Source organism: Myodes glareolus, chromosome 8 (genome assembly GCF_982192425.1).
Source record: "Myodes glareolus chromosome 8, mMyoGla1.1, whole genome shotgun sequence".
NCBI classification, from domain to species: Eukaryota; Metazoa; Chordata; class Mammalia; order Rodentia; family Cricetidae; genus Myodes; species Myodes glareolus.
The window spans coordinates 18,645,947-18,671,250 of record NC_142033.1 but is presented as its reverse complement, the minus strand read 5'-3'; the positions used below and the strand labels follow the sequence as shown (position 1 = coordinate 18,671,250).

The following is a 25,304-nucleotide window of genomic DNA, read 5'->3' as shown; positions in this document are numbered from 1 at the left end:
TAATGAGCGTTGGCCTTTCAGGCCACATCTCTGTGCCTCTTACTATCATATCAAGTTGGCGGCCGCACACAGAAAACGCCGCCCGGTTCGAGCGCCGCACCTGACCTGCAGGGTCGAGCCGGGCGGCGGCGGACCAGGCCCCGCACACCGTCGGCTCCGGGGTTCGGGAGGGATCGGTGCGCCGGAGGAGCGGGGCGGGGCGGCGGCGGAGGACGCTGCCCTCTAGGGGCGCCGAGTCGCGGCGGGGGGCGGCGAGAGGGGCGGAGGCCGGAGGCGGTGCTGGGCAGGCCGCGCCGTCGGGCGGGGCGGTCCTCGGCTGGCCGGGCCCCGGCGGGGCGGGCAGAACACCGAGCCCAAGCGGCGGCGGCGGCGAACGGCGGCGGCTGCGCGGGCACGACGGAGCGCGGGATCCTCACCGTGAGCCTCGGGCTCGGGCCTGGCGAGGCGGCGACACCGCGAAGCCACTACCAGCGAGATGGCTGAGTCCCCGCCGCCCGGCGCGGCCGCTCAAAGTTGCGGCGAGGACCTGGAGAGGGGCGGGGAGCGGCGATCGGAGGAACCCGAGGAACCGCGCGGTGCTGCCGCCCGCGGCACGGACCGGGAGGACGAGGCGGGGCCCTCAGAGCAGGACTCGCCGGTGGCCGCCCCCTTCTTCCTGCTGTACCCGGGCGATGGAGGCGCGGGCTTCGCAGCGCGGCCCCCGCCGCAGCGCGCCTGGAGGACCCCGCCGTCGCCCGGCTCCCCGCTGCCCTTCCTGCTTCTGAGCTACCCGAGCGGCGGGAGCGGCGGCAAGCACCGTGAGTGTTGGGGACGGGGACGCGGCGGCGGCGACCGGCTCAGCAGAGCCCCGCCTCTCGCCTGGCTCCGAAGCCGCGCGGGCTGGGGCTGGTGGGGTCCGCGCGCGGGGACGGGGGCGGTGGCCGTGCCCCTCGGTGGCCGTGTCCCCTCGGTGGGATCCACCTCGTCTCGCCCAGGCCGCGGCCCCGGCGGCAGCTCGCTCCCCCTCGGCCTCCACGTGCTGGGACCGAGGCGTCCCCTGGCGCCGGCCGGCGGCGCCGCGCACTGGCGCCCTTCCCGGAGGAACCTCGGAGCTGGCGTCCGGGTCCGGCTGATGCGCCCCCGCCGGTTCCCAGCCGCCTTGGCCAAGTAGGTGTGGCTGCCGCGCCGCCGCCCTGCGGCCTCAGCCCGGCGGGGCGAGGGAATTTCTCGGAGCTGTTCCCAAACCCATAAGTGAGAGACGTAACCACCCCCTACCCCACCGCGCAAGTGAGAAGCAAAATGGTTTCGGGGTGCGCGAGAAGAAGGGAAGAGAAAGTGTGGCTCGGGAAGGGCACCTCCCAGTGTTGTGTCTTTTGTCAGGAAGATGCTTCCACATCTTAAAGCCATGGCCACACTCTAGCCCCCTAAATGCCGCGACTAACACTCCCCCCCCCACCCCCCGCCGCCGCCGCCACCGCTGTTGTTTCAGGCAACAAATGTTTGTGGCCGCTGGCCATGAGCCGGCCTTTAAGAATAGGTAATGTGAGGACTGAAGTGTCGGGATGGTTTAAAGAGACAAGACCTTTCGATAAGAAAATGTCGCTGATAACTCAAAGGATGCTACTGTAAATGCCAAACACCTTGCTATAGGTAGAAGTTCTGAAAAGGGAAGGAAAGTTGCCTGGGTGGGGTAAGTGAGGCTGCCCCTCCCTCCGTATTTTTAAAGCTCTTCGGTGCATATCTTGATTTGCAACCAAGAAACTGACTTGGCCTTTTCTGTCTCCCCATCCAACTCTGTGGAAAAGATAAACATTTGTTGAATGTCTCATATGCACATGTACCGTGATTATCATGGCTTTCAAGTCTCCGTGAGTGTACAGTGCCCCCTTTTCAAATGAGGAAACTGAAGATCAGACTAAATTACATTATTTGTCCTCAGTAAACCTAAGAGAAACAAACATGACCCAGATTCCTTCTCTTCCATGACGGTGCTCTTTAATCAAACATCAGATGTCCAAAACTGAGTTTGTAGTGTATGTCAGGAAGTTAGCAGGAAGGAACTACTGGATTCAGCTAGTGTAAGTCTCGTGGTTGTCTCTCTGCTTGCCTAAAAGGTGGTCCTAGATTGACCTGGCTGAGTCTCACAAATGCCGCGTTTTGTTTGAGGAGTGTGCTCAAATCTCCAGATAGGAAGAATTCAGGTAGGAGTTCAGTCCCTTTGTATGGCGGAGAAGGTAAATTAAGAATTTTCTCCATACTGAATACTTTTCATTTTCAAGGAAGAGGCTTGCTTTGTGCAGCTGTTCCTTTTCTGTGTGTTCTGCTTGTTACCACCGCATCACTGTAGAATGAAGGAGGCACTCTGAGGAGTTCTCCGTGCAGCAGCTCTGCGTGATTTGACATCGATTTTCTTTTCACCTGTTGGCTATTTCCAATTGTAGGGATTATTTTAATTCTTCTTCATTTCATTTGACTCTCTCTGCTCAGAAAAGACTGACTTTATTTTCAAGTATTTACTTTTAAGTATTATTAGAACTGAGGAGCTAAGTGTGACCATGATAGGAATCAAAGTTTCTGGGGTTGAATCTTGCACATGCCAAGCAAGCACTCTGCCACCCAAGGTCATGCGTGTGATGTTACACTGTGGGCCTGGTACTAGCATGTGGACTGATGTCTTAGCACATAAACATCTTAGAATTAACTTTTTTTTCTGAAACAGTTCAGGTATAAAAGCTCAGAAGAATACTGAGAAAGCATGACTCCCCCTCCTCTGTTTGACTAGTTATTGACTGTCCATTCTAGAAAAGCATCCTGGACTGTGTCTCACTATGTAGCTCTGGCTGTCCCGAAACTCTTTTTGTAGACCAGGCTGGCCTCAAGCTCACAGCGATCCACCTGCTTCTGCCTCCCAAGTGCTGGGATTAAAAGTGTGCACCACTATGCCATGCTACATACTCCTGAAAAGATTTGTTTTTAATTACATGTATGTGTGCATGTGTAAGGGAGTGCCAGTGCCCATAGGAGTGGTTAAGAGTGTACTGAAGTCCCAGAGGACCCGAGTTCGGTTCCCAGCACCCACTCCAAGCAGCTCACAGCTGTCTGTAGTGCCAATGGGCATCCACTCCTGTGGAGCACTGGCTAGCCTGGAACTTAGTATGCAGACCAAACTGGCCATGAACTCACAGAGATCTACCTGCCTCTGCCTCCTGAGTGCCGGGATTCAAGGCATGCGTCTCCACGCCTGGTTATGCTCTCGTTCCTAAATTTTATATTTTTTACCATACTTGTGAAAATTAACTGTATAATAACTACAAATAGCACATAGATCTGCTGTCATTGCTTAGATGTTTTATGGGACAAGTGTTCGACATGGAAAGTGCCTTTCTGTTTCGTGGGCCCCAGGCCCACTACCCCATCACGTCCAATGTCAGATGACACCACACTTTTGAACTGGATGAACTTCCAGGACTTTTTCATAATTCGAGTGCATCTATGTTCATATTGTATGGTCTCTTTTCCCTCTTGGTATATGTGACCTGTGACTTCTGATCAGCTGTTTTGCAGTTGACTTTTAATGCCTTCCTTTTTCTGTTGCACCATACAGGTCTTGTTGTGAGTAGACAGCACAGAGTTGTAAACTCACTTAAAGCATGAGACGAGGGGGCATGGCAAGCTTTAATTATCAGCTTCACACAATCTAGAATCACCTGGGAAAAGACGCTCAGTGGCGGATTATATAGATGAGGTTGTCACGTGAGCATGGATGTGAGGTGTTATCTTTGTTACATTATAGAAGCAAAAAAGACCTTCTCATTGTGGGGAACACCATTGTTGGGCAGGGGATCTTGGACTGTGTAAGTATAGAGGGTGCTGAGTATAAGGAGCTCTTGTCTGTGGATGAGACTAATTGCTTCAAATTCCTGCTTTGACTTTCCCACAATGATAGACTTGTCACGTTGAATTGTCAGCCAAACGAGCCCTTTCTTCCTGGAAGTTGCTTTTGTCGCCGTGTTTCTCCTGAAGCCACAGGAGACAGACATGGTCCAGTGTGTGTAGTTGTGAGTGGGCACGCACGGAGAGGTCAGAAGACAGCTTTGGGGTATTGGTTCTTTCCTTCTGTTGTGGGTTGCAAGAATCGAACTCGGGGCATCATGCTTGCACAGCATGTGTTTTTACCTGCTGGGCCATCTTGCTGACCTAGTTGTTGTTTTAAACTTGGTTACACAGTTCTTCAGCAGGAGCTTTGTAGATGACAAGATTGTGTATCAGAAGGCTGACCTCCCCGCCCCACAAACACATAGCCTCTATCTGTAGTAATTCTCTTTTCTGTATATCAAGGTGGCTTCAAGCTCCGCTCAGCCCGCCTCTGCCTCCCAAGGTCTGGGATTAAAGGTGTGCCGCTGCCACAGCCCCCAGGAGTTCTTCTCTTCGTCCAACTCACAGAGCTACAGCAGATATTTATGTTTAAGGTTATGCAAGGAAAAGAACCCACACCTCTTGTCATTTTTTTTCCCATTACAACAGGATACAAACTACATCTCGTTCATAAAAAAGACACTGTCATCCTGTCTTTGTGTGTGCCTGTTTGAGACTGAAAAGAGCTAGAAGAGAAATAAGGGTGGGGGGGTAAGAATCTCAAAAAAGCCATTGTCACTGTGACTACTTATTTCAAAGACTACCCAACAGTGAGGACCATGGTTGACTCCTGATAGCTCTGATGATGAGACATGGAGGTGAACTTGATTCTCGGGAGTGCACTTGCAAATCCATAATGTGTGCAGGGAACTTCTAGATTTACAAATAAGTGTATGGATGTCATGCCTGCATGTATGTCTGTACCGTGTGTGCGTGTAGAAAAGGACATCAGATCTCTGGAACTGGAGTTACAGATGGTTGTGAGCTGCCATGTCAGTACTGAGAATTGAACCTGGATCAAAATTGCGAGCAGCATGCAACAGTCCTGAGTTTAATCACCAATGCAGAAAGAAAGAAGCAAAACAAATTATATGGAAGGAAGTATTTTCAGAATTACAAAGCAGGGGCACTTAGAGGGCACTAATAGGGTTGTGACCTGTACATCTCCTTTTCTCTGTAAGACAGGAGCTTGTAATGTGCCACAGCTGGCTTCAAACTCATGCTCGTAGCTCATCCTTCTCAGTGCTGGGGTTACAGATGTGCACCATTATACTCTGTTTACTGCAGCTGTTTTCTGGATAACTGTGGAAAGATCCATAGTCCTAAAACTTCCCAGGGCTCCTGGCCAGAATGGCATTCCTCTTGGTAAAGCCTAATTAGCAACCCACTGGCTCGAATCTTTTTCTTTTCTTTTTCTTTTGGTTTTTTCGAGACAGGGTTTCTCTGTAGCTTTGGGGCCTGTCCTGGAACTAGCTCTTCTAGACCAGGCTAGCCTTGAACTCACAGAGATTCGCCTGCCTTTGCTTCCCAAGTGCTGGGATTAAAGGCGTGCGCCACCACCGCCTGGCATGGCTCTAATCTTGTTTGGTATCAAGTGGACTGGACGCTCAGCTTATGTTGGAAGGACTGGGAGTGGGGCAAAGGTGAGAGAGTTTGAAAGAATATAAGGTCTGCTCAAGTGCATGAGAAGAGATCGGCAGGACAAGAGGCATGGGAAAGGAGAAGTCATCTAGAATGTAAATCTTCTAACTTTAGAATCTGTTAGGGACTCTCCACGGATGTTTCTCTACTTCTGCTGTCCCTTTTACAGTGTTAATACTTGGTAGAATCCTGACCCATCACTCCTCCTTCCTCACAACATGAAAATTATCACAGTGAACCCTTTGCTCACACCTGCTTTTTTCCTGAGTTGCTCTCATAAACATCTGTCTTTACAAATTTGTTGTGAAGAGAACCATATTTTGTTTCGAGCATTCTCAGAAGCAGAAGCACTTACTGTAATGGTGGTGGCTGGCGCTACTTACTGCTTGCTCCATGCCAAGTGCCGTGCCAGCACTTTATTTAATTCTAAAGTAGCTAACACTGTTTCCTGTTTGGTAGTGAGAAACGCACAAAGGCAGAAGCAGGTAGATCTCTGAATTCAAGGCCAACCTGGTCTATACAGAGGGAGTTCCAGGCCAGCCAAGGCTGCACAGTGAGACCCTGTCTCAAGAGAGAGGGAGAACCGGGAGGAACAGACACGTTAGTTGGGAAAGGTTCCTTGGTTTCTCTGTGGTGACAGAGGACTCCCTGAGGACTTTCTGCTTCTAGAGGCGACGTGGCTCTACCAAGAACCTCTCCTTTCCTTTTTCTTTTCTTCTTTTTTTTTTTTAAAAAAAAACTTTATTTAACTTTATTTCATGCATATTGGTATAATGATGTCAGATTCTCTTGAACTGGATTTATGAACATGGCAGCTGTGAGCTGCCATGTGGGTGCTGGGAATTGAACCCAGGTCCTCTGGAGGAGCAGTCAGTGCTCTTAACCACTGAGCCATCTCACCAGCCCCTCTCCTTTCCTTTTTCATTTGGAATCACGGCCTAGATTGGGCTTGTCTTTTCAGGCAACAGCCCTCTAGAGTTTGTTCTTTACTAAAACCATCTCTGCTATCAGTGAATGAATGGACTACTGAAATCGTAAGTCATAAATTTGATAGAATAGTTTATGTATGTACTGACGGGTCCACGTGTGTGACAGGGACTTTGGAACTTCGTGGACACCTGTGGCGCTGCTAGTGTAGTCCTTGTTTTTTCTTCAGTCTTTCCAAGTTAACACGCTGTTCTTGCCCTGTGTGTGTTAAGTGCCTGAATCTTGTATGCACTGGAAAAGGTCCTTTGGGAAGCTGGGGTGGGAGGATCTTAAGAGGAGGCCAGCTCGGGCTACATAGCAAGACCCCGTCAAAAAGGAAGGGAAGAAGGGAAAAACATTCTGGAATCTTGTTTCTTGCGTTTAGTTTGATTGTGTAGAACTGAAGATTTTTCAAGGTTGAAGTGTTTTGTTTTGTTTTGTTTTTTAAGTGGGAAAATACTGCTATATAGAGTGAGTGCTCTGACATTGCATCTCTCCACCAGTAAGCATCCATGGGCACTGATGTTTGGTAGTTACTGTGCTGAGTGACATCTGTACATTTCTTCTCATGGGGCTGTGCTCTCTGCAGCGCTGGTTATTTGGTTTATTTTGTGGCTGAGCAAATGGAGGGGAAGGGAGGAGAGAGTTCCCAGAGACATTTAATAGTAAGCTGTTGAAGTCAGCATGTGTAAGCCGTTGCTTTCTGCCCCTGAGCCATGAAGTCAGCTCTACATCCCAAGGTGGAAGTTATTTCTGGTCTTATGCTGGTTAATTTTATTAAGTAAAGATGAGCCGTTGCAGTCCTCCACTGGAATTTGCTTCTGGCAAAATAATAACTCAGCTTCCTGGGTATAATCATTTTATACTCGCTTATTGTCATCTTTGGTTAATATCTACAAACTGATAATGAGCCTACCGAGTATAGAAACCTCAGATTGCAGAATTCTGACAACTCCAGGTAAACCTGGTGGATTTTGGTGATGGGAAAAAAGATATTGGAGGAAAGAGTGGACCGTGTGAAATACCCGTGCTCTTGGCCCTTCTACCAGTTTTAAGATGGTGGAAACTAGTTCGAGTTTTCCTGGTTCTGGATGTGGTCTGTTACTTGTAATAATCATGTCAAGACAACAGTCAGTAGTGAAATGGGAAGATATTTTTCTTGAGTCGTGAAACTATAAACCCAGAAAGAAGCATTAGGAAACAGAATTTTATGAGTATCTGCAAATTGATTTAGACAATCTTTTGGGGGGGGGTGTTTCAAGACAGGGTTTCTCTGTGTAGCTTTGGAGCCCTTCCTGGAACTCACTCTGTAGACCAGACTGACCTTGAACTCATAGAGATACCTCTGCCTCTGCTTTCCAAGTCCTAGAATTAAGGATTAAAGGCGTGTACCACCACCACCCAACCAAATTGACAATTTTTAAAGAGCCATTATGTGCAGATCAGGAACTGTAGTAAGGAGGCCACTAGTTAGTTCCCAGCCGCTTAGCCTCAAAATAATCACAGAAACTGTAATTTTTTTTTGTGTGTGTGTGTGTATGTGGTTATCTTTTTTTAAAAATTTTATTGATTTTTATTGAGCTCTGCATTTTTCTCTGCTTCCCTCCTTGCCTTTCCCCTGCCCTTCTACCCTCTCCCAAGGTCCCATGCTCCCAATTTACTCAGAAGATCTTGTCTTTTTCTACTTCCCATGTAGATTAGATCTATGTATATCTCTCTTAGGGTCCTCATTGTTGTCTAGGTTCTCTGGGATTGTGATTTGTAGGCTGGTTCTTTGCTTTATATTTAAAAACCACTTATGAGTGAGTACGTGTGATTCTTTCTGGGTCTGGGTTACCTCACTCAAAATGATGTTTTCTAGCTCCATCCATTTGCCTACAAAATTCAAGATGTCATTATTTTTTTTCTGCTGTGTGGTACTCGATTGTGCAAATGTAACACATTTTCCTTATCCATTCTTCCATCAAGGGGCATTTAGGTTGTTTCCAGGTTCTGGCTATGACAAACAATGCTGTTATGAACATAGTTGAGCACATGTCTTTGTGGCACAATTGAGCATCCTTTGGATATATACCCAAAAGTGGTACTACTGGGTCTTGAGGAAGGTTGTTTCCTAATTTTCTGAGAGATCGCCTCACTGCCATCCAAAGGGGCTGTACCAGCTTGCACTCCCACCAGCAATGCAGGAGTGTGCCCTTTACCCCACAACCTCTCCAGTGTAAGTTCCTTTAATAACCGATATTCACAGCATACAGAGGGGAATCCCACATCACCTCCTTTTTTCTGTTAAATGAAAAGGAGGGTTTTAACTTTAACATAGTAAAATTATATATAACAAAGCCTATATCAAGCAAGAATTAGCTACAATATTTATATCTACTTTATCTTTTATCATAACTAAGAAAAACTGTATTATTACTATCTACTCTTCAACTCCATCAAAGACTCCAGAAGGATATAATACTACCTAAGCAAACAAGAAGTGCATAAGCAGCTTCCAAAACTCTAGAATTGAAGGAGACATCTCTCTGCCTGGACAGTCACCCAAAGGTCTTTGTACTGTTGGGGCATCCATCTTCAGCCTACAGGCCCATAGTATCCAGAAGACTTTTCCATGATGCAGAAAATTTCAAAGACAGTTCTACCTGCATTGGCAGTTTGTCAGTCACTTTCTTCTGTGTCTTACAGAATGTCTGGCAGACTCTTTCATGAATCCGGAACCCCGAAGGATCATCTCACCTTTAGGCAAGTTCCGCAGTCGTTTCTCTGTGATCCTGCATGTCCAGTTTATATAACAGTCCAGGCAGAGCAGTTTCTTGCCCAAATGGCTAACCAATTCCATAAGGAGCCTCTTCAATGCCCATCTTCCTCTTGAAGTAGATTGGTGCTGCTAGGAGCAGATGTGTCTCATTATCAGGAAATGTCCTAAGTTCTTAAGACGTTTTAAATGTCATATTCTGAAGGTCTTTGAAAGATTTGAAAAATGCCTATTTAACTGAAATATATCTCTATATATCTAGAAAAATCTAACTAACATGACTAGATTCTTGACTATTATAGATGACTCTCTATTAACCTATTTTTCTTAATTATACATTACATTTTTAAATGAGCTTCACAAACACAATACCTTAATCAAGAGCAGAAATATACATATAATAAAATTGACCTTAAATTTGTATCAATAAACCAAGATCCATATCAATACAAATCTCTAGAGCAAGGAGCTAAAGAAAAACAGGAGGCGACTAAGTTGAGGCGTGAGAAGTGGAGCTCAGTTGGGAGAGGGCATGACTTGCATGCACAAAGTCCTGTGTTCTATCCCTGGCAGCCCATAAACTAGCCCTGCTGCTATACACATAGAATCTCAGAACTCGGCAGGTGGCAGCCAGAGGATAAGAAGTTCAGGACCATTAAGCTACATAGTGAGTTCAAGGCCACCTGAAATACCTGAGACCCTGTCTGTAGAACATGGAGAGAGGGGGAGCCTGGGCATGTAGTTCAAGTGGTGGAGTGTTTGCCACTCAAGCATGAGGACCCAGTTTTAATCCCCAGATTCCAGTTAAAAAGCTGGGTGTGGTAGCACCTGCTGTAAGCACTGCAGAGAGAGACAGGTGGACCCCTGGGTCTTCTGTCTAGCCAGTCTAGCCTGTTTGCTGAGCTTCAGCACAAATGAGAGACCCTGTTTCAAACAAGATTAATGGCACCTTTACAACAGCACCCAAGGTTGACCTTGGACCTCCTTGTGCTTCTGTTGTTGGTGTGTGGAGCTGAAGCAGTGAAGTACTTACAAGGACAAGGACCTATCAGTCCTTGGGCCTATGAAAAATAGTCAGACCTGCATGGAGACAGACAGGTGAATCCTGGGATTTGCTGACCACAGACAGCCTACCTTAACTGCTAAGTTCTGGGCTAGTGAGAGACCCTGTTCAGATGAGTGTGCATAACACACACACACACACTCACAGTGTGTGCACACACACAAATGTACACACGCACACACAGTAAATATACAATATTGAGTGAAAGACTTAGAAGTTATTTATTATCATGAAACTTTATTAGAACCAAGCTAAATGTATTGTTCATATATTCATATATTTGTGATCTTTTTTGTTTTGTTTTGTTTTGTTTTGAGACAGGGTTTCTCTGCGTAACAGCCCTCGCTCTCCCGGAACTAGCTCTGTAGACCAGGCTGGCTTCGAACTCACAGAGATCCTTCTGCCTCTGCTTCCCAAGTGCTGGGATTAAAGGTGTGCACCACTACTGCCCAGCAGTGTGATCCTGTTTTTAAAGTAAAGAAATATTTTTTCTTTAAAAATAAATAAATAAGGTCTCATATAGCTCAGACTGGTCTCTAATTCAGTATGTAAATTTTGATCTTCCTGTTAGGGATTGTATGTATGTGCTATTACACGTAAGATAATATGACATAACACCCAGAATATGGTGTCCATATGGAAGGAAAACAAGGACTGGAGATATGGTGCAGCTGATAAGAGCTCTGTTCTTGCAAAGGACCTGGGTTTGGTTCCCAGCACCTACATGGCAGCTTACAACCATCTCTAACTCCAGTTCCTAACATCTGATGCCCCTTTCTGGCCTCCTTGGAAATGAGAAACTAATGTTGTGCACAGGACATGAATGCATGCAAATAAAACATTGCTCATTGCCGGGCGGTGGTGGCCCACGCCTTTAATCCCAGCACTCGGGAGGCAGAAGCAGGTGGATCTCTGTGAATTTGAGGCCAGCCTGGACTACAAGAGCTAGTTCGAGAAGCCACAGAGAAACCCTGTCTTGAAAAACCAAAAACAAAAAAAAGACACTTGGCCACCTAGAGTGAAAATAAACATTTGAAAAGCAAAGGTTGAGTACTGCCCCTACTGCAGTTCCTTTTGAAAAGCAAAGGCAGTTCAGAGGAGAGAGCGTGCACACATACATCCTTGTCAATCATTGGTCCATTTCTCCAGCTGAGCCGTTTTTTCATAGATGATGGTTAATGCTTTGCAGAATTAAAACTGTACAGTGAAGCAGTTCTTTAAAAGCCTGCAGGGCTCATTTTAGAAGATGATTTTCCCTTCATTTATCTTCTCCCTGGATCTGGATGTATCATATGTTCTTTTTTTTTCTTTTTTTGGTTTTTTTGTGACACGGTTTTCTCTGTGTAGCCCTGGCTGTCCTGGAAGTCACTTTGTAGACCAGGCTGACCTCGAACCCACAGAGATCGACTTGTCTCTGCCTCCCGAGTGCTGGGGTTGAGGGCGTGCGCCACCACTCCTGTCTGCATCACGTGTTCTTAACCTAGAGGTCTACCTGAGTAAACAGTACACAGTGAGGTGGTTTCCAGCTGTCTCCCCAGGTGACAGCAGAGGGAACCAAGTGAGGCATCCATCATGGTGTCTGGGGGCAGGGCTAGCCCTCGCCACCACAGAACAGGAAGAATGTGAGAGGGTTGGTTCTCCCTCTCTCAGAAGCTTTCCATTTATGAAGTGTTTCTGAGCTGAGTGTGGAAGCCTAGGGGAGAGGGAGGCCAGGAGGAGCTGGTTTGTGAGACTTCAGAGTGTGAACTAAAAAGGCTGATTTTTAAAAGGTTCTCTTCAGATCAGGGACTGGACACTCATGTTTAGGATCTTTGGAAGGACCCTGCCTGAGTGCTGAAGTTGCAGAGTGTTAAAGAAAACAGCTTGGGGGTGTCACCTAGGTGACCCAAGCAGCGTGGAGGAGCAGACAGCAGATCGGCCACCTGGCCATTGCGTGATCCTGGGCCTGTTCCTTATGTGTATGAGGATACACTAGTGTCTGCTCTGCAGCGTGCTTGGGAAAACTCCGTGTGGCATTTTGTAAGCACCTAACAGAAAACAGAAATTCCGTGAATGAAGTCATTACCTTGATGAGAGTTTTTCCATACTGCACAACAGGGGCCTTGGACCTAACAAGTCAGCCTTTGTCTTGTAGCCACATCTGAGCGAGAGCCGCAGTCTACGAGGAATGTAACTTCCACCCAAGATGTGCGTCTTGTTTGCTTTGAGTCACTCAGTGTAGAAAACTCAAGCTGTATAAACAGGTAGAGCACAATCCATAGTGGTTTGGGTTCCATGCCTTCACCCTTCTCACAGCCACCTTGCAAATACATGCGCTTATTGACAAATAGGACAGATGAGGAAAACAGTCTAATGTAGCTCATAGTTAGTGTATACAGGAGAAAAGGTAATGTTTTTCGTGATGCTGGGGACAGAACTTAGTGCATGCTAGGGCAGTAATGCTACCAATACTAAACCGTTCAGAAGTCCAGATTGCATGTCTTACTGATGGCTTAATGTTTTCTTTTTATGTGACGACGCTGATGTATTTATGTATTAGTAAAGACCATGTATAAAACGGCACTTTGAAATACTTTGAAATGTTTTTGTTAACTTCTTTAAGTTGTGCTGTTTTATAATAATTTCATTGCTTTTGAACAATGAGCTATTGTGATGATGACTCAGTGGCCTTTATCTGATGGGCAGGTGTAACTCACGGTGAAGGTAAGGGTGCTCTTACCAGATGCTGTTGTTTTTTTAAATCACTCCAATCCTGCCACAGACTGACAGATAAGGCAAATTAATAGTATTGGGTTTTCCTCTCCTAGTCAAAGCTGTAGTTGCAGTGGGTTCTCTCTCTGTGTCCTCTGGCTGAGTAGAATGGGATTGGGAGAGGTCAGAGGGATCTTAGCCAAGCTTCTTACTCCATAACCAAACATTCCTGCTGTGCTGTCTTCATCAGTCTGGATCCCTTTCATGGTTAGTAAGGTTACCTGGCTGGTGAAAAGATAGCATATCATAGTTTGTGACCAGTCTGAACTAGTTCAGTTTTTGTCCATTAGCATGATTCTTGTTTGGGGATTCACTCTCTGCAGCTCCACTGTAGTCTGAAAACTCTAAGGTGAACATTCCAGAACCCTTCGAGACAGGGTTTCTCTGTAGCTTTGGAGCCTGTCCAGGAGCTATCTCTTGTAGACCAGGCTGGCCTCAGAACTCACAGAGATCCGCCTGCCTCTGCCTTCCGAGTGCTGGGATTAAAGGCGTGCGCCACCACCACCCAGCTTAATTTCATTAGTTTTAAATTGCACTCCATTCTAAAGAGTGTTATGAGATCTCTCCTCTTTCTGCTCCTGAGCTCAAAGCATGGATCTCTTTGTCTAGTGCATTCACCCTGGAGGTGCTGCCCTCCTGTTACCAGGTCAGCTGCCCTGTGGTAGTGTTCTCATTGTGCTGTCGTCTGACACTGTCATAATGCCCCATAATCCACCACAGCCGGCCATGGTACCATCTTCTATCATTGCAAGAAGAGACGGGAGTTCAGGGAAATAAGGTGTGTGTATGTGTGTGCGCACACACGTGAGCATGTGGAGGCCGCAGGAAATGTTCCACAGGACGGCTCCACCTTGGTTTTTGAGACAATCTCTCATTGGCCTGGATTTCATCCATTAGGCTAGGCTGACTGCCCAGCAAGCCCCAGGAATGCACCTGTCTCTGTCTCCCTCGAGCTGCGCCCCCAGGCCCAACTGCTTTACTTGGTCCCTGGGGATTGAGTTCCGGTCCTCATCCTCCCTTGACATGCCCTTTCCTGACTGAGTCATCTCTACAGCACAACAAGATGTTTTAGGGGCTGGGAACATAGTTCAGTTGGTAGAATGCTTTCTTAGCATTGCACAATGTTCTGGAATTGATCTTCAGAACAGTATAAACCACATGTAGTGGCAAAACCCGTAATTTTCGCACTTGGGAGATATGAGCAAGGAGATCAACTGTTTCACCCTTAGCTATATAGGGAGTTCAAGGCCAGCCTGTACCACACAAGTTCCTGTCTTAAGGAAAAAGGAGGAAAAGGTTATTTTCAACAGGCCACATGCATTTAACCTTTACTGCAATATTTTAATAATTCTATTTTATAATTAGATATCGATTTCTTTGGTTTTGTTTGTTTTTCAAGACTGGATTTCTCTGTATATCCCTGGCTGTCCAGGAATTCCCTCTGTAGATGATGCTGGCCTTGAACTTGGGTATCCACCTGTCAGTGCCTCCTGAGTACTAGGATTAAAGGCACGTGTGCCCCGCAGTTACTAATCCCTTCTTACTGTACCTAATTTATAAATTTAGCAGTCATATGTACGTACAGTATAAGAAAACAGCTATCATTGCTTTCAGACATCTGGAAAACATGGAATATATCCCTGCAGATACTGGGGGAGTCTGTATTGGACCCTAGACAAACACAGAGCATCCAAAGTTATTATGTATATGTTGTCCTATGTTTTCAACTATGTCATTGACCTGGAGCCTTTTCTCCCCCCATGCTCCTCCTCACCCATCACTTTTTTGAGACAGAGTCTCGTGTGGCCTAGGCTGGACTGGTGTCAAACTTGCTATGTGGCTGCCAAGCATGTGCCATTCTCCATGCCTGCCTGGATTAGATTTCTTTATGTGATAGGGTCTCTCTCTCCATAGCCCTCGCTGTTTGAGTTAGACTTCTTTTCTTTTTAAAATAATTTATCTTTATTTTATGCGCATTGGCATTTTGTCTGTGTGTATGAGGGTATCAGTTCTTGGAGTTACAGACACTTGTGAGCTGCCATGTGGGCGCTAGGAATTGAACCTGGCTCCTCAGGAAGAGCACTCAGTGCTCTCAACCACTGAGCCACCTCTCCAGCCCTGAGTTAGATTTCTCGAAGAGATATTTTTTCTCCTTTAAACTGAAATCCTTAAATGGGAGGAAGGTGTCTTTGGTCACTAAAATATTTTAAAAGTGTTGTTCTTTCCTCTTAGGTCAAGGCTTTGTGTGGTCAGGGCATGAATAGTAACACAAATTGCTATTGCACACATATTGACTGATTTAAGAATTTAATTATGTGTCCAGTACATTCCAGGAAAGGAAGATTTTTAAAAATATAACATGGTTTTAATTTCTTTTTAGAAATGCACTTCTTATTTATAGCAGACACTTAGTTAATATATCAAAAGCAAAAGGAGTTGGCATTGATCAGGAAGGATTTTATTTTTTTTTTAGCTTTAAGATTGTGTGTGTGTGTGTGTGTGTGTATGTGTGTATTCCTGTACTGTCTTAAAAAGCAAGTCCTTCGTATTTTATAAAACCAAATTATAAATGCCTAAGAATAAGATACCTTATAAAACCCATTTTAGCTGTTCATAAAATGTCATCTTTTGCCAGGTGGTGGAGGCTCATGTCTTTAACCCCAGAATTCAGGAAGCTGAGGCAGGCAGATCTATGTAAGTTCAGGGCCAGCCTGGCCTACAGAGTGAGTTCCACGACATCCAGGGCTGCACAGAGAAACCCTGTCTTGAGGGGAGGGGGAAGAAAAAAGTCAGCTTTTATGTAGTCAAGAATTTTAGTAACAGAATGTACAAGGGGAGAAGTGAATCAAGTGCTTAGTAAATTTTTCTGATTGCTTCTTATCACAGAGCATTATTTAATATTGCCCTACTTTCCTGCCCTTCTGCTCAAGAGAGTAAACAATTGATGAGGATCTGTGCATTGTGTTAGGTCTGATCATAGTTTGACTAGCACAGTCTGGAAGTGGGCTGTGCAGGATGAGAGAAGCAGCCTAATTGCTCTTCCTGCATCAGCAGCATCTATAAAGCATCCTGGGAATTGCTCGCCCAGCGCTCTCTCGGAGCAGCTGGTCACATGAGCCTGAATTTTCAGTTCAGTTCATTAGTCAGCCATTTTGGTCAACACCCTGCTTACTGCGCACAGCCAATCCTGTTAGAACTCAGCATCCCGGCTCGTCTGAGCAGGTCCTGTAGTGATTTCTGCTGCTCAAATTTTTTTCAGATAAATTTAAAATATAGGTTGATTTTTTTTGTATTTTTTCTTTTGTATTTTTTTCTGCACAAAGAAGGAGGATTTTTTTATTTATCCATGCTAAGACCAATTTTTGAAAACCAGCTTTGTAAGACAGCATTGGGTGTGTAGGATTTTAGCCTATAGATAGCCTGGCTGGAATAAAGGGAAAGGAAGATAAAGGAGAGGACGCTGGGAGAAGACGGACACCATCTAATTTTGCTAACTGTTAGGAATTGTCAGTAAGAAAAGATAGTATAGAATTGTTTATTTTGAGCAATTTGCACTACAAGACATTTTTATTTTCTCTTTCTTTTTTTCCCCAACGTCTCCTATTCCATTTTCTGAAAGCTTTGTTTAAGAGCTTGGGATTTGGTAATTTTTTTTTTTTTGGTTCCAAGGTCTTATTTGTTTGTGTGTGTGTGTGTGTGTGTGTGTGTGTGTGTGTGTGTGTGTGTGTGTGTGTGTGTGTTGTGGTCCCAGCTGAGTCATCATGTCGGCCCTGACGCCTCCGACTGACATGCCAACCCCCACCACTGACAAGATCACACAGGCTGCCATGGAGACCATCTACCTTTGCAAATTCCGAGTGTCAATGGACGGAGAATGGCTCTGCCTGCGAGAGCTGGATGACATCTCCCTTACACCTGACCCGGAGCCTACCCACGAAGGTACGGTCAGATCCCAGCTGTTTCAGATCCCAGCTGTTAGCACCGCTCTCAGCAGCTGGATGACATCTCCCTTACACCTGACCCAGAGCCCACCCACGAAGGTACGGTCAGATCCCAGCTGTTAGCACCGCTCTCAGCAGCATCCTCATTGTCTCAGGGCCGGGAGGGTCAGAGGAGGAGAGAAGCCCCTCTTGGCTTTTCTTATTATCTAGGGCTCAGCTTCCCTGCATCCCCCGCCCCACCCCTGTCTCTGCCTACTGGGGAAAGGATTTTTTCCCTACCCCCTCAGGTCTCCTCTCAGCACAGGCTTGTGTTCTATTACAGTTCTTTGTCTGAAAGCCCTTCAAAGGGAACAGTTGAGGTCATTTAGACATCGGTTGCTAACAGATAGGGAAAGAACTATCAATTGTGTTTTCTTTAAAATATCGAGATTAGTGATTTCTAACAGTAAATTAAGAAAGCACAATTGTAGTTACAGGATATAGCAAATTCAGTGGAAAAGCTAGAGGAGTGTTCTGTCAGCTGGATATTGGGAAACAGGCGATGGCACCCAGAAAACATGCAGAAAAGTTACTCTTTTTAAATAGTATTAAGTGGGAAAGCAGTTTCCAATTCATTGCTTAAGGGATGTGGACTCTTATCAAAAGCCTATCTTGAAGAGGCTAAGCGTTATTAGTAAGGTCATTCCTGTGTCTTTTTGTACATGGATATGTGTGTGTGTGTGTGTGTGTATACATATGTACGTGTATATGTATACACACACAGACTTATTTACCTATGTTTACAGTTGCAACTAATCTTGTAGGGTGTTTTTAGCTTATACTCCTTAATTTCCCTGATGCCAAGCTGCTGCAAATATAGTGGCTTCTTGGCTATGTTTTTCTTTAAAAAACAAGAATAAAAACATCAGCGTGCAACAAGAAATCCTTTATGAACGCCGACTGGTACTTAGGCTTCTCTGCAGGACAGGTGCACTGCCCGTAGCAGGTTGGAGTTAGGAAAGTGATTCCACGCCTTTGACCTTGGATTGCAATTGGGTTGCAATTGTATCCTGATTCAGATTGATTCTACTATGTGTGGTGAGGATTTCTTCTTTCCAGTCAGATCGAGCCTTGAGAAAGTTTTAGAGTTAAGATAACAAAACAAAAGCCGTCACTTTGTATGTTTCTTCCTAACAATGTTTTAGTAGTTTCAAAGATGTTTGGCATTTGTTAAGTTGAACAGCTTCCTTTAGTTATGTTTCAGAATGTGCGCAAGGGTTAGAGGCCAGCAGCTGGGATTCTGTACGCTGCCGGTACTGTTTACACACCTCCAGCGCTTTGGCCGTCTTTACGAAAGAAAATCACAGTCCCAAGAAGTCTTTTAGCTAGTGCTCTGAATGTATTTGGTTTGAGAGTCCCCATTCATTTTGAAAGTCATACTATGAAATATTACCCTAATTATAAAACCTAGTTTCTCCATTTCCTAAAGATACTTTTGAGTATGTATTTGCCTCTGTGGTGAGCACAACTTTGCTGTTCAGTTTGTTTAAACATTTGTAATAATACTGTTTGAATTCTTCATTGAGAAATGTGTCGCTGCTGACAGGAGCTTTAGTAGTAAGGACAAAGAGTGAGAGGTGCAGACTATCAGGGCACACCCTGATCTAGGAAGCCAGGCCCCTAGTCATTTAGAAAGGATGCGAAACTTAATAAGATTCTAACAGTATATTGGGGGCATTTTACCTTAAATTGATTGAAAGAAACAATTATTTCACATGAATTTTTTTTTAGTATAAAGCCAAGGAAACATTTGAATTGTAATGTTATAGAAAACCAGGAGGTACTCCATGGGAGGTTTATTTCCTTGCTCTACAGACTGTGTCTAAACAGTGATTTAGACTCAAAAAATGTCTGCTTTCCTTCTAAAACCCTTGACAATTATTCAGTTCAACTGTGTGGTCAGTGGCTGTATGAGTAACTGAGAAACTGGAATTCCTAATGCCTAGACTGGCCCCTGGTTGATTTATACAGAAAAGATCTGACCACTCAAAATCCCAGAGACCCCTCGATTTCACAAAAGAAAATGGACAAAATCGTTCTCTCTGGAGATGACGTGGACTCCAAGTCTTGTTTTCTGAAACAGTTCCTGTCCCTCACCATGAAGGCACCATGTAGGAAGGCCCTTCTGCCCACTGCAGTGCCTCACCATGAGGACACCATGTAGGATGGCCTTTCTGCCCACTGCAGTCCCTAGAGAATAAGCGCTTTGATTCCTTCACTCCGTGCTTATTGGCATTCAAAATGACCCCTCATTCTTGTGTATCCTCTCCCCAAACTAAAAGCTAATCTGGTCAGAGAAAAGGATTGAGTCTGCTGGAAAGGAGAGGGAGGGGCCAGGGAAGCTTCACGGCACGGGCCTGAGCTAGTCCTTGAAACATAACGGATGTGGGGCAGGGCTCCTCCGTCTGTCCTGAGTTATCCCTGTCAAGGAAGAGCAGGTGGTCAGAAACCTGCAGCACTGTGTGTGGCATCGCAGGGCGTGAGGTTGGAAAGATAACTCTGGCGCGGGGCACCTGGGCTTGACTCTAAGCTGTGGGGCTTTATACCTAGGCATACTGTGAATGAAGTTTCTTAATACAGAGTGAGCACGCTTGCAGCAACGTTGTGGATAGATCAGGACGATAAATGCTCTCTAGGGACCCTAGCCATGACGATTAAAATCATCCAGGTGAGATAGCAAATCCAGTCTAAAGCAGTGAAAAGTGAACACAGAGGGAAGGCACAGCCACCTGAGGAGTGGAAGTTTCTTGATGAAAAGTGGCCAGCCCGTGGGGCTGGAGATGCGAATGTCACAAGTGTTAGCCTGGGGTGGCTGCCAAGCTTTTATCTTCAGGTCCCGAGTCCCTTTTCACCAGTAAAGAATGCAAAAGCAAGACAAGGCTTGCTGTCTGTGCTAATAGACCATGATAAAGGAGGCTTTATCATGTCATCGTTTAACCTTCCAGCCAACCCCAACACGGCTCACGTTGACTCTCTACTAATTAGTATCCAATCCTGTCATATAAACAATATACAGCTCCCTTAAAGAGCTGAATTTAATGTTTTAGGATATGACTTGTTTTCTTTTGCCTTGTCAACACCAGAGGAACAGTCTCACCTGTGTGAAATTGAGTTTTTTTGGCTGTTGTGTTGTTTTGCTTTTGAGACAGGGTCTCCTAAAGCCCAAACTGGCCTTGAACCTGCTATGAAGGCTTGGCTGGCCTTAAACCCTTGATCCTCCTGCCTCCACTTCTCAAGTACTTTGATTGCAGATATGTGCTGATTTAGAAACACAGCTGCCGCTGAACTGAACTACCAAAAATAGTCTTTTTAAGTTTCTGGAAGCATAGTGAAAGTTTGAAGTAAAGGACTTGTAAAACTAGCATACCCTACATGGCGTGGGTCTGGGAGCCGGCTGGGGCAGTGAGGGGAGAAAGGACAGACACACATGCAGAAGAGCTGGGCTCACATCGAGTGGCACCAACTACCGCAGCAGTCAGGAACCTCTGTGTGTGTTGTGCTCAGTATTGAGGGAGGAGTCAGCTAGTCTCCACGGGTATCCAAGGATGAGCAGTCTCAGGCAGTAAACATCCAGGAGGAGGGAGCCGCACTCACTAGTTTCTGCACACACTGGTCAATCATTTGTAAACACTCATACTTGGACCAGACCAAGGCCTTCCCGGTCCTGAGCTGGGCCCGTGTCAGACAACATACATGGACTGAGGGCTTCCTCAGCCCGCTCCATGAAGCACTATGGGTACTCAGAGACTGTGCCCTTGGTTTTCCCAGGAATGAAAGCAAAACGCTTTACACATGTTTCTGGTCCTTTAGAAGTGCTGCCGTTTCAGAGATGAAGTGATGTGCTTTGTGGGATTTTGTGTTCCTTTGCATCTTGATTTCTTAGAGCAGCATTCTTGAAACAAGTTTGTGTACTTCCTCTAGAATCAGGAGAACAAGAAACAAGACTGTTTTCAGAGACCTCTCGTAAGCATCAGGTATAGGGACAGGGTAGGTGTCACCGTCGTGGTTCCAAGTGTTAGCAACAACTTGTCTGTGGTTGTGGCCCCATTTAAAACCAGGTTATCCCATTGGTTAACTAGCTGGCAGTGTATGTTTATAAATCTTTTGGTATCTTAAAGAGAATCTTTAAAAGAGTGAAGTCCTGAGCCTTTGTGTTTTATCTGTTATGGGATTAAATTGATTTTAAGTTAAAAGTCTCAAATAGTATTCTATTTCAAGAGAGAAAATAGTATGTTTAGTTTTATTACCTTTACTCCGTAAATTGATGGTTTTTGAATAGATTTGTGATCTAAATGAAACCTCTAAATCATTCTTAAACTAAATATCCAGCTTTCTAATATCCTTTTCTTCCATTTTTTTTTTTTAATTCTTCAGTGTAGAGCTGGAGAGGGCTCAGAGGGTAAGGTGCTTGTCATGCAAGCTCAAGGATCTGGGTTCCTATGCCCAGACGTGTGGCTGCACAGACATGAAATCCCAGCCCTGGAGACAAACAGGAGAGGAGGCTCCATGGGGGTCTCTGGCCAGCCAGGCTCGCCTCACCAATGAGCTCCAGGTTCGGTTCAGTGTGAGGTCAAAAGCTACTGAGAATGACACTAGATGTCAGTATCTGGCCCAGGCTCATGCACCTGCATATATGTGCGCATATATGTATACATGCATATACCACATGCATAATGACATAGGCTTACACAGAAGTTGTAGTACACATCAGAAATGGTAGCTACTTGGGAGTCTGAGGCAAGATGATAAAACCTAGATTAATCCTTGCTGCATTCCAGTTTCCTGCTCAAAAACAGAAAACGGTAGGAAAGTAAACCTGTTACCAGGAAATGTCCAGTTCTCCTTTAACCTAATCCGGCATTTAGAAGAGATGCATGGATGGTCTATTAGCTGTATTAAACAAACAGAAAGCAACTCTAAGTTTGCATAACTCTGCGTTTGAAGTTCATTTTTTTGTTTGTTTTGTTTTTTCAAGATGTGGGTTTCTCTGTGTAGTCCTAGTCCTGGCTGTCCTTGAACTCACTCTGTAGACAGACTGACCTTGAATTCAGAGATCCACCTGCCTCTGCCCTCTGAGTGCTGGGATTAAAAGGCCTACACCGCCACTACCGAGCTTTTTTTTTTCCTTAAGGCAGCATCTTCCTGTGTAGACTGGGCTAACCTTATACTCACTGTTTAGCCTAGGCTAGCCCCAACCTCTTGACCTCCTGAGAACTGGGATTGCACAGTTACTGACTTAAAATACTCTTCTCAAATACAGATAACAAAAAATGTTATGAAGGGAATATTTATTCATTTATTATTTAGTTATTTATTTTGGTCAGGGTCTCACTCTGTAGCCCTGGCTGGCTTAGGAGGAATTACATGTTTTAGGACATGCTGAGAAATGAGGCTCTGCTCCTTTAACTTAGGGTTGCTGTGCAGAATGGTGCATGATAACAGAACATGCCGATGCTGACAGTGCAGAACCAGGGCTCCCTCCAGCATCTGCCTCTAGTTCAGCATCTATACTAGCAAGAAGAGAGAGATTTGTAGGAAATACCAGCGGGCAGAGGGCATAGGACTTCAGACCAGGAGTGTGTTTTTGTCTGTTAGTTTATTAGGATTGTGCATCCCTCGAGGCAGTTTTGTCCTTGGGGCTGAACATCGCCTGCTTGCCAAGACCTTGTAATCAGAGTGAAGGTTACAGTGAACTGAAGACATCAAAGGTTCCTGTGAAGCGAGTGTGAGCTGCTGGTTTGTCAGAGGGCAGTCCTGGTTTCTCAGAAACTGCAATGTAGATTCAAACCCAGACAGCACTTCCACTGGTGAGATGTCCCAAAGGGTAGTACAGGGGTGGGTTTGGAGTAAGGTGTTTGTGTACTCCCACTGGGTTGATGGTCTCAAGGTGAGAGAGTAGGGTTTGCCATCTAGAGACTGGTAGACATGCTGATGCCAACATCTCCCTCTTGACATGAAGTATTTCTACCCATTCATGTGTACAAACATAGCCGGGGATTCACATATGTTTTAATAAAAAAAATAGTACGTATCCCAGAGTGTATTTTACAGGAGAAGCACAAGGAGGTCAGAAGAAGGCACCAGACCCTCCAGAACTGGAGTTATGATTGGTTGTGAGCATACGGGTGCTGGAAACCAAAGCTTGGTCCTCTGCAAGAACAGTCGGTGCTTAAGTCATCCCTTCAGCCCCATCAATCTTATGAGAAAGATTACCAAAATATCTTTCCTCTGCTTGTTTCTGATGTTTAAAAACTATTTAGCTCATGTCCACTTTACCTACCATATTAGAAAATGGTTTCATATAGTTTTACTGCTGTGAATAATGGCATTCAGTACTGATGGAAGTATGGGAAGAAGACGCGTGCTCTGCCAGGAGCATGGGCTGCAAAGCCTTTTTTGTTCATTTGGTTTTGTTTTTTCGAGACAGGGTTTCTCTGTGTAGCTTTGGAACCTTCCCTGGAACTCACTCTGTAGACCAGGCTGGCCTCAAACTCACAGAGATCTACCTGCTTCCCCAAGTGCTAGAATTAAAAGTGTGCACCACCACCACCCAGTGTAAAAGCCTTTCTAATGAATTATTTGTTAATATTTTGTGTGTGTGTGCATGAGCACACACATTCATGATGTAGGTTGTGGTGTGCATGACACAGCTCACGTGTGGAGGTCAGAGGACAACTGTGAAGTCACTTTTCTCCTACCTTTTGTGGGTTCTGGTATTCACCTCGACAGATCTCTAGGTTTGCTAAGAAAATGCCTTTACCCACTGAGCAGTCTTGCCAGCCCAGGGACGGCCCTTTAGGAAATTACTTTATCAATTTAAGTTAAAGGTCTTGAGAAAATAGTTCCAGCAACCATATAAGACATCTACCTTAAGAAAATAACAATACAGGCAAAGAATATTTTTTAGAGTTTATTTATGTGGTCGGGCAGTGGTGGCGCACACCTTTAATCCCAGCACTTGGGAGACAGAAGCAAGCAGATCTCTGTGAGTTTGAGGCCAGTCTACAAGAGCTAGTTCCAGGACAGGCTCCAAAACTACAGCAAACCCCATCTCAAAAAAAAACAAAAAGAAATATTTATGTATTTATGTGTATGTGTATGAGTCTGAGTGACATCCTGCACTATGTGTGTGCAGGAACCCACGGAGGGCAAAAGAGAGTGTCAGATCTCTGGGAACTTGAATGTCAGGCAGCTGTAAGAGGCCATGCTATTGCTGGTAACCAGACATGGGCCCTCTGCACAAGCAGTAAGTACTCATAGCTGATTAGCCATCTTTCCAGCCTACAGGTAAAAAATTTTCATCATATATATGTTAAAATATTCTGGCTTGTGGTAGCAGAACCTCAAAAGGCATTTAATATAGCCTAAGAGAAAAACAAGGCAAATGTGTAAAACATCTACATAACAAGCCCTAAATACTGTTGTGGAAGAATATTTAGTAGGCTAATGCTCAGAATATAATTTTCACAACACTTTTTCATAATTCATCACAATTATCCTATTATAATATATAGCCTAATGTACTATTGTAATTCTCCTTTTGCTATGCTTGGTTTATAAATTAAACTTTATTGTAGTTGTGTTTGTATACAAACACAAAAGTGCAGAGTATTTAGAGGGGAAAACATAATAGTCAGAGTGTGTTGGTTGCAGATTTGAGCATGGAAAAGAGGGACCACTGTATGTAAAGCATTCTCCCTCCCAAAGGTCAGAATGCATACTCTTTGTAAGGTTTTAAGGAATATTCTGAAGAGTAGACCCCATGCTAGGCCTTAAAAGAAGTTACATTCACTTCCTGTATTTCCATTTCCAGAGGTGGCGCCCTAAAGCAGCAGAGGTTTATTCTGTCACAGTTATGGGTACCAGATGTCAGAAACCTTTGTTTTAAGCTAAGATTAAAGCTGCTCTTTCCAAGAGACTTGGGAGAGTCTGTCCTTGCTGCTTCCGGTACTTGGTGGCTGACAGCATCCCATGGCTTATGGGTTCATCACTTGAATCTGCCTTCACGTTTGCTTTGCTTCTGTTCCCTTGTCTTGCCTTCTGTTACAAGGACGTAGATGATTGCATTTCCAAGGTAGTCACAGAGTTTGTCATTCAATTACATCTGTAGAAACTACTTCCAAATCAGTAGCATTTATAAGTTCCAGGGACTGGGACATGAATATCTTTTGGGGCCTTTTGTTTTAACTCATCACAAAGTATCAGTGAACATTAAATCTTAAAATAATATAAAGTATGGTTTTCTGATAAA

The 25,304-nt window shown here is 45.1% G+C and overlaps 1 protein-coding gene across 13 annotated transcripts in view; it reads left to right on the top strand.

Annotated features, from left to right (window-relative positions):
- Positions 1-451: 451 nt before the first annotated feature.
- Rufy3 (RUN and FYVE domain containing 3) overlaps positions 452-25,304 on the top strand; it is an 80,290-nt gene continuing 55,437 nt past the window's right edge. For 7 of the 13 annotated variants that reach the window (XM_087908894.1, XM_087908893.1, XM_085691665.2 and 4 more), the window contains exon 1: positions 452-797. In XM_087908894.1, coding sequence (XP_087765020.1) covers positions 476-797 — 322 coding nt within the window. In that variant the 5' untranslated portion in view covers positions 452-475. Of the gene's footprint in view, positions 798-16,148; positions 17,013-25,304 lie in introns of those variants that run through there. The other 6 variants (XM_085691669.2, XM_048424922.3, XM_085691668.2 and 3 more) reach the window with 5 other exon arrangements.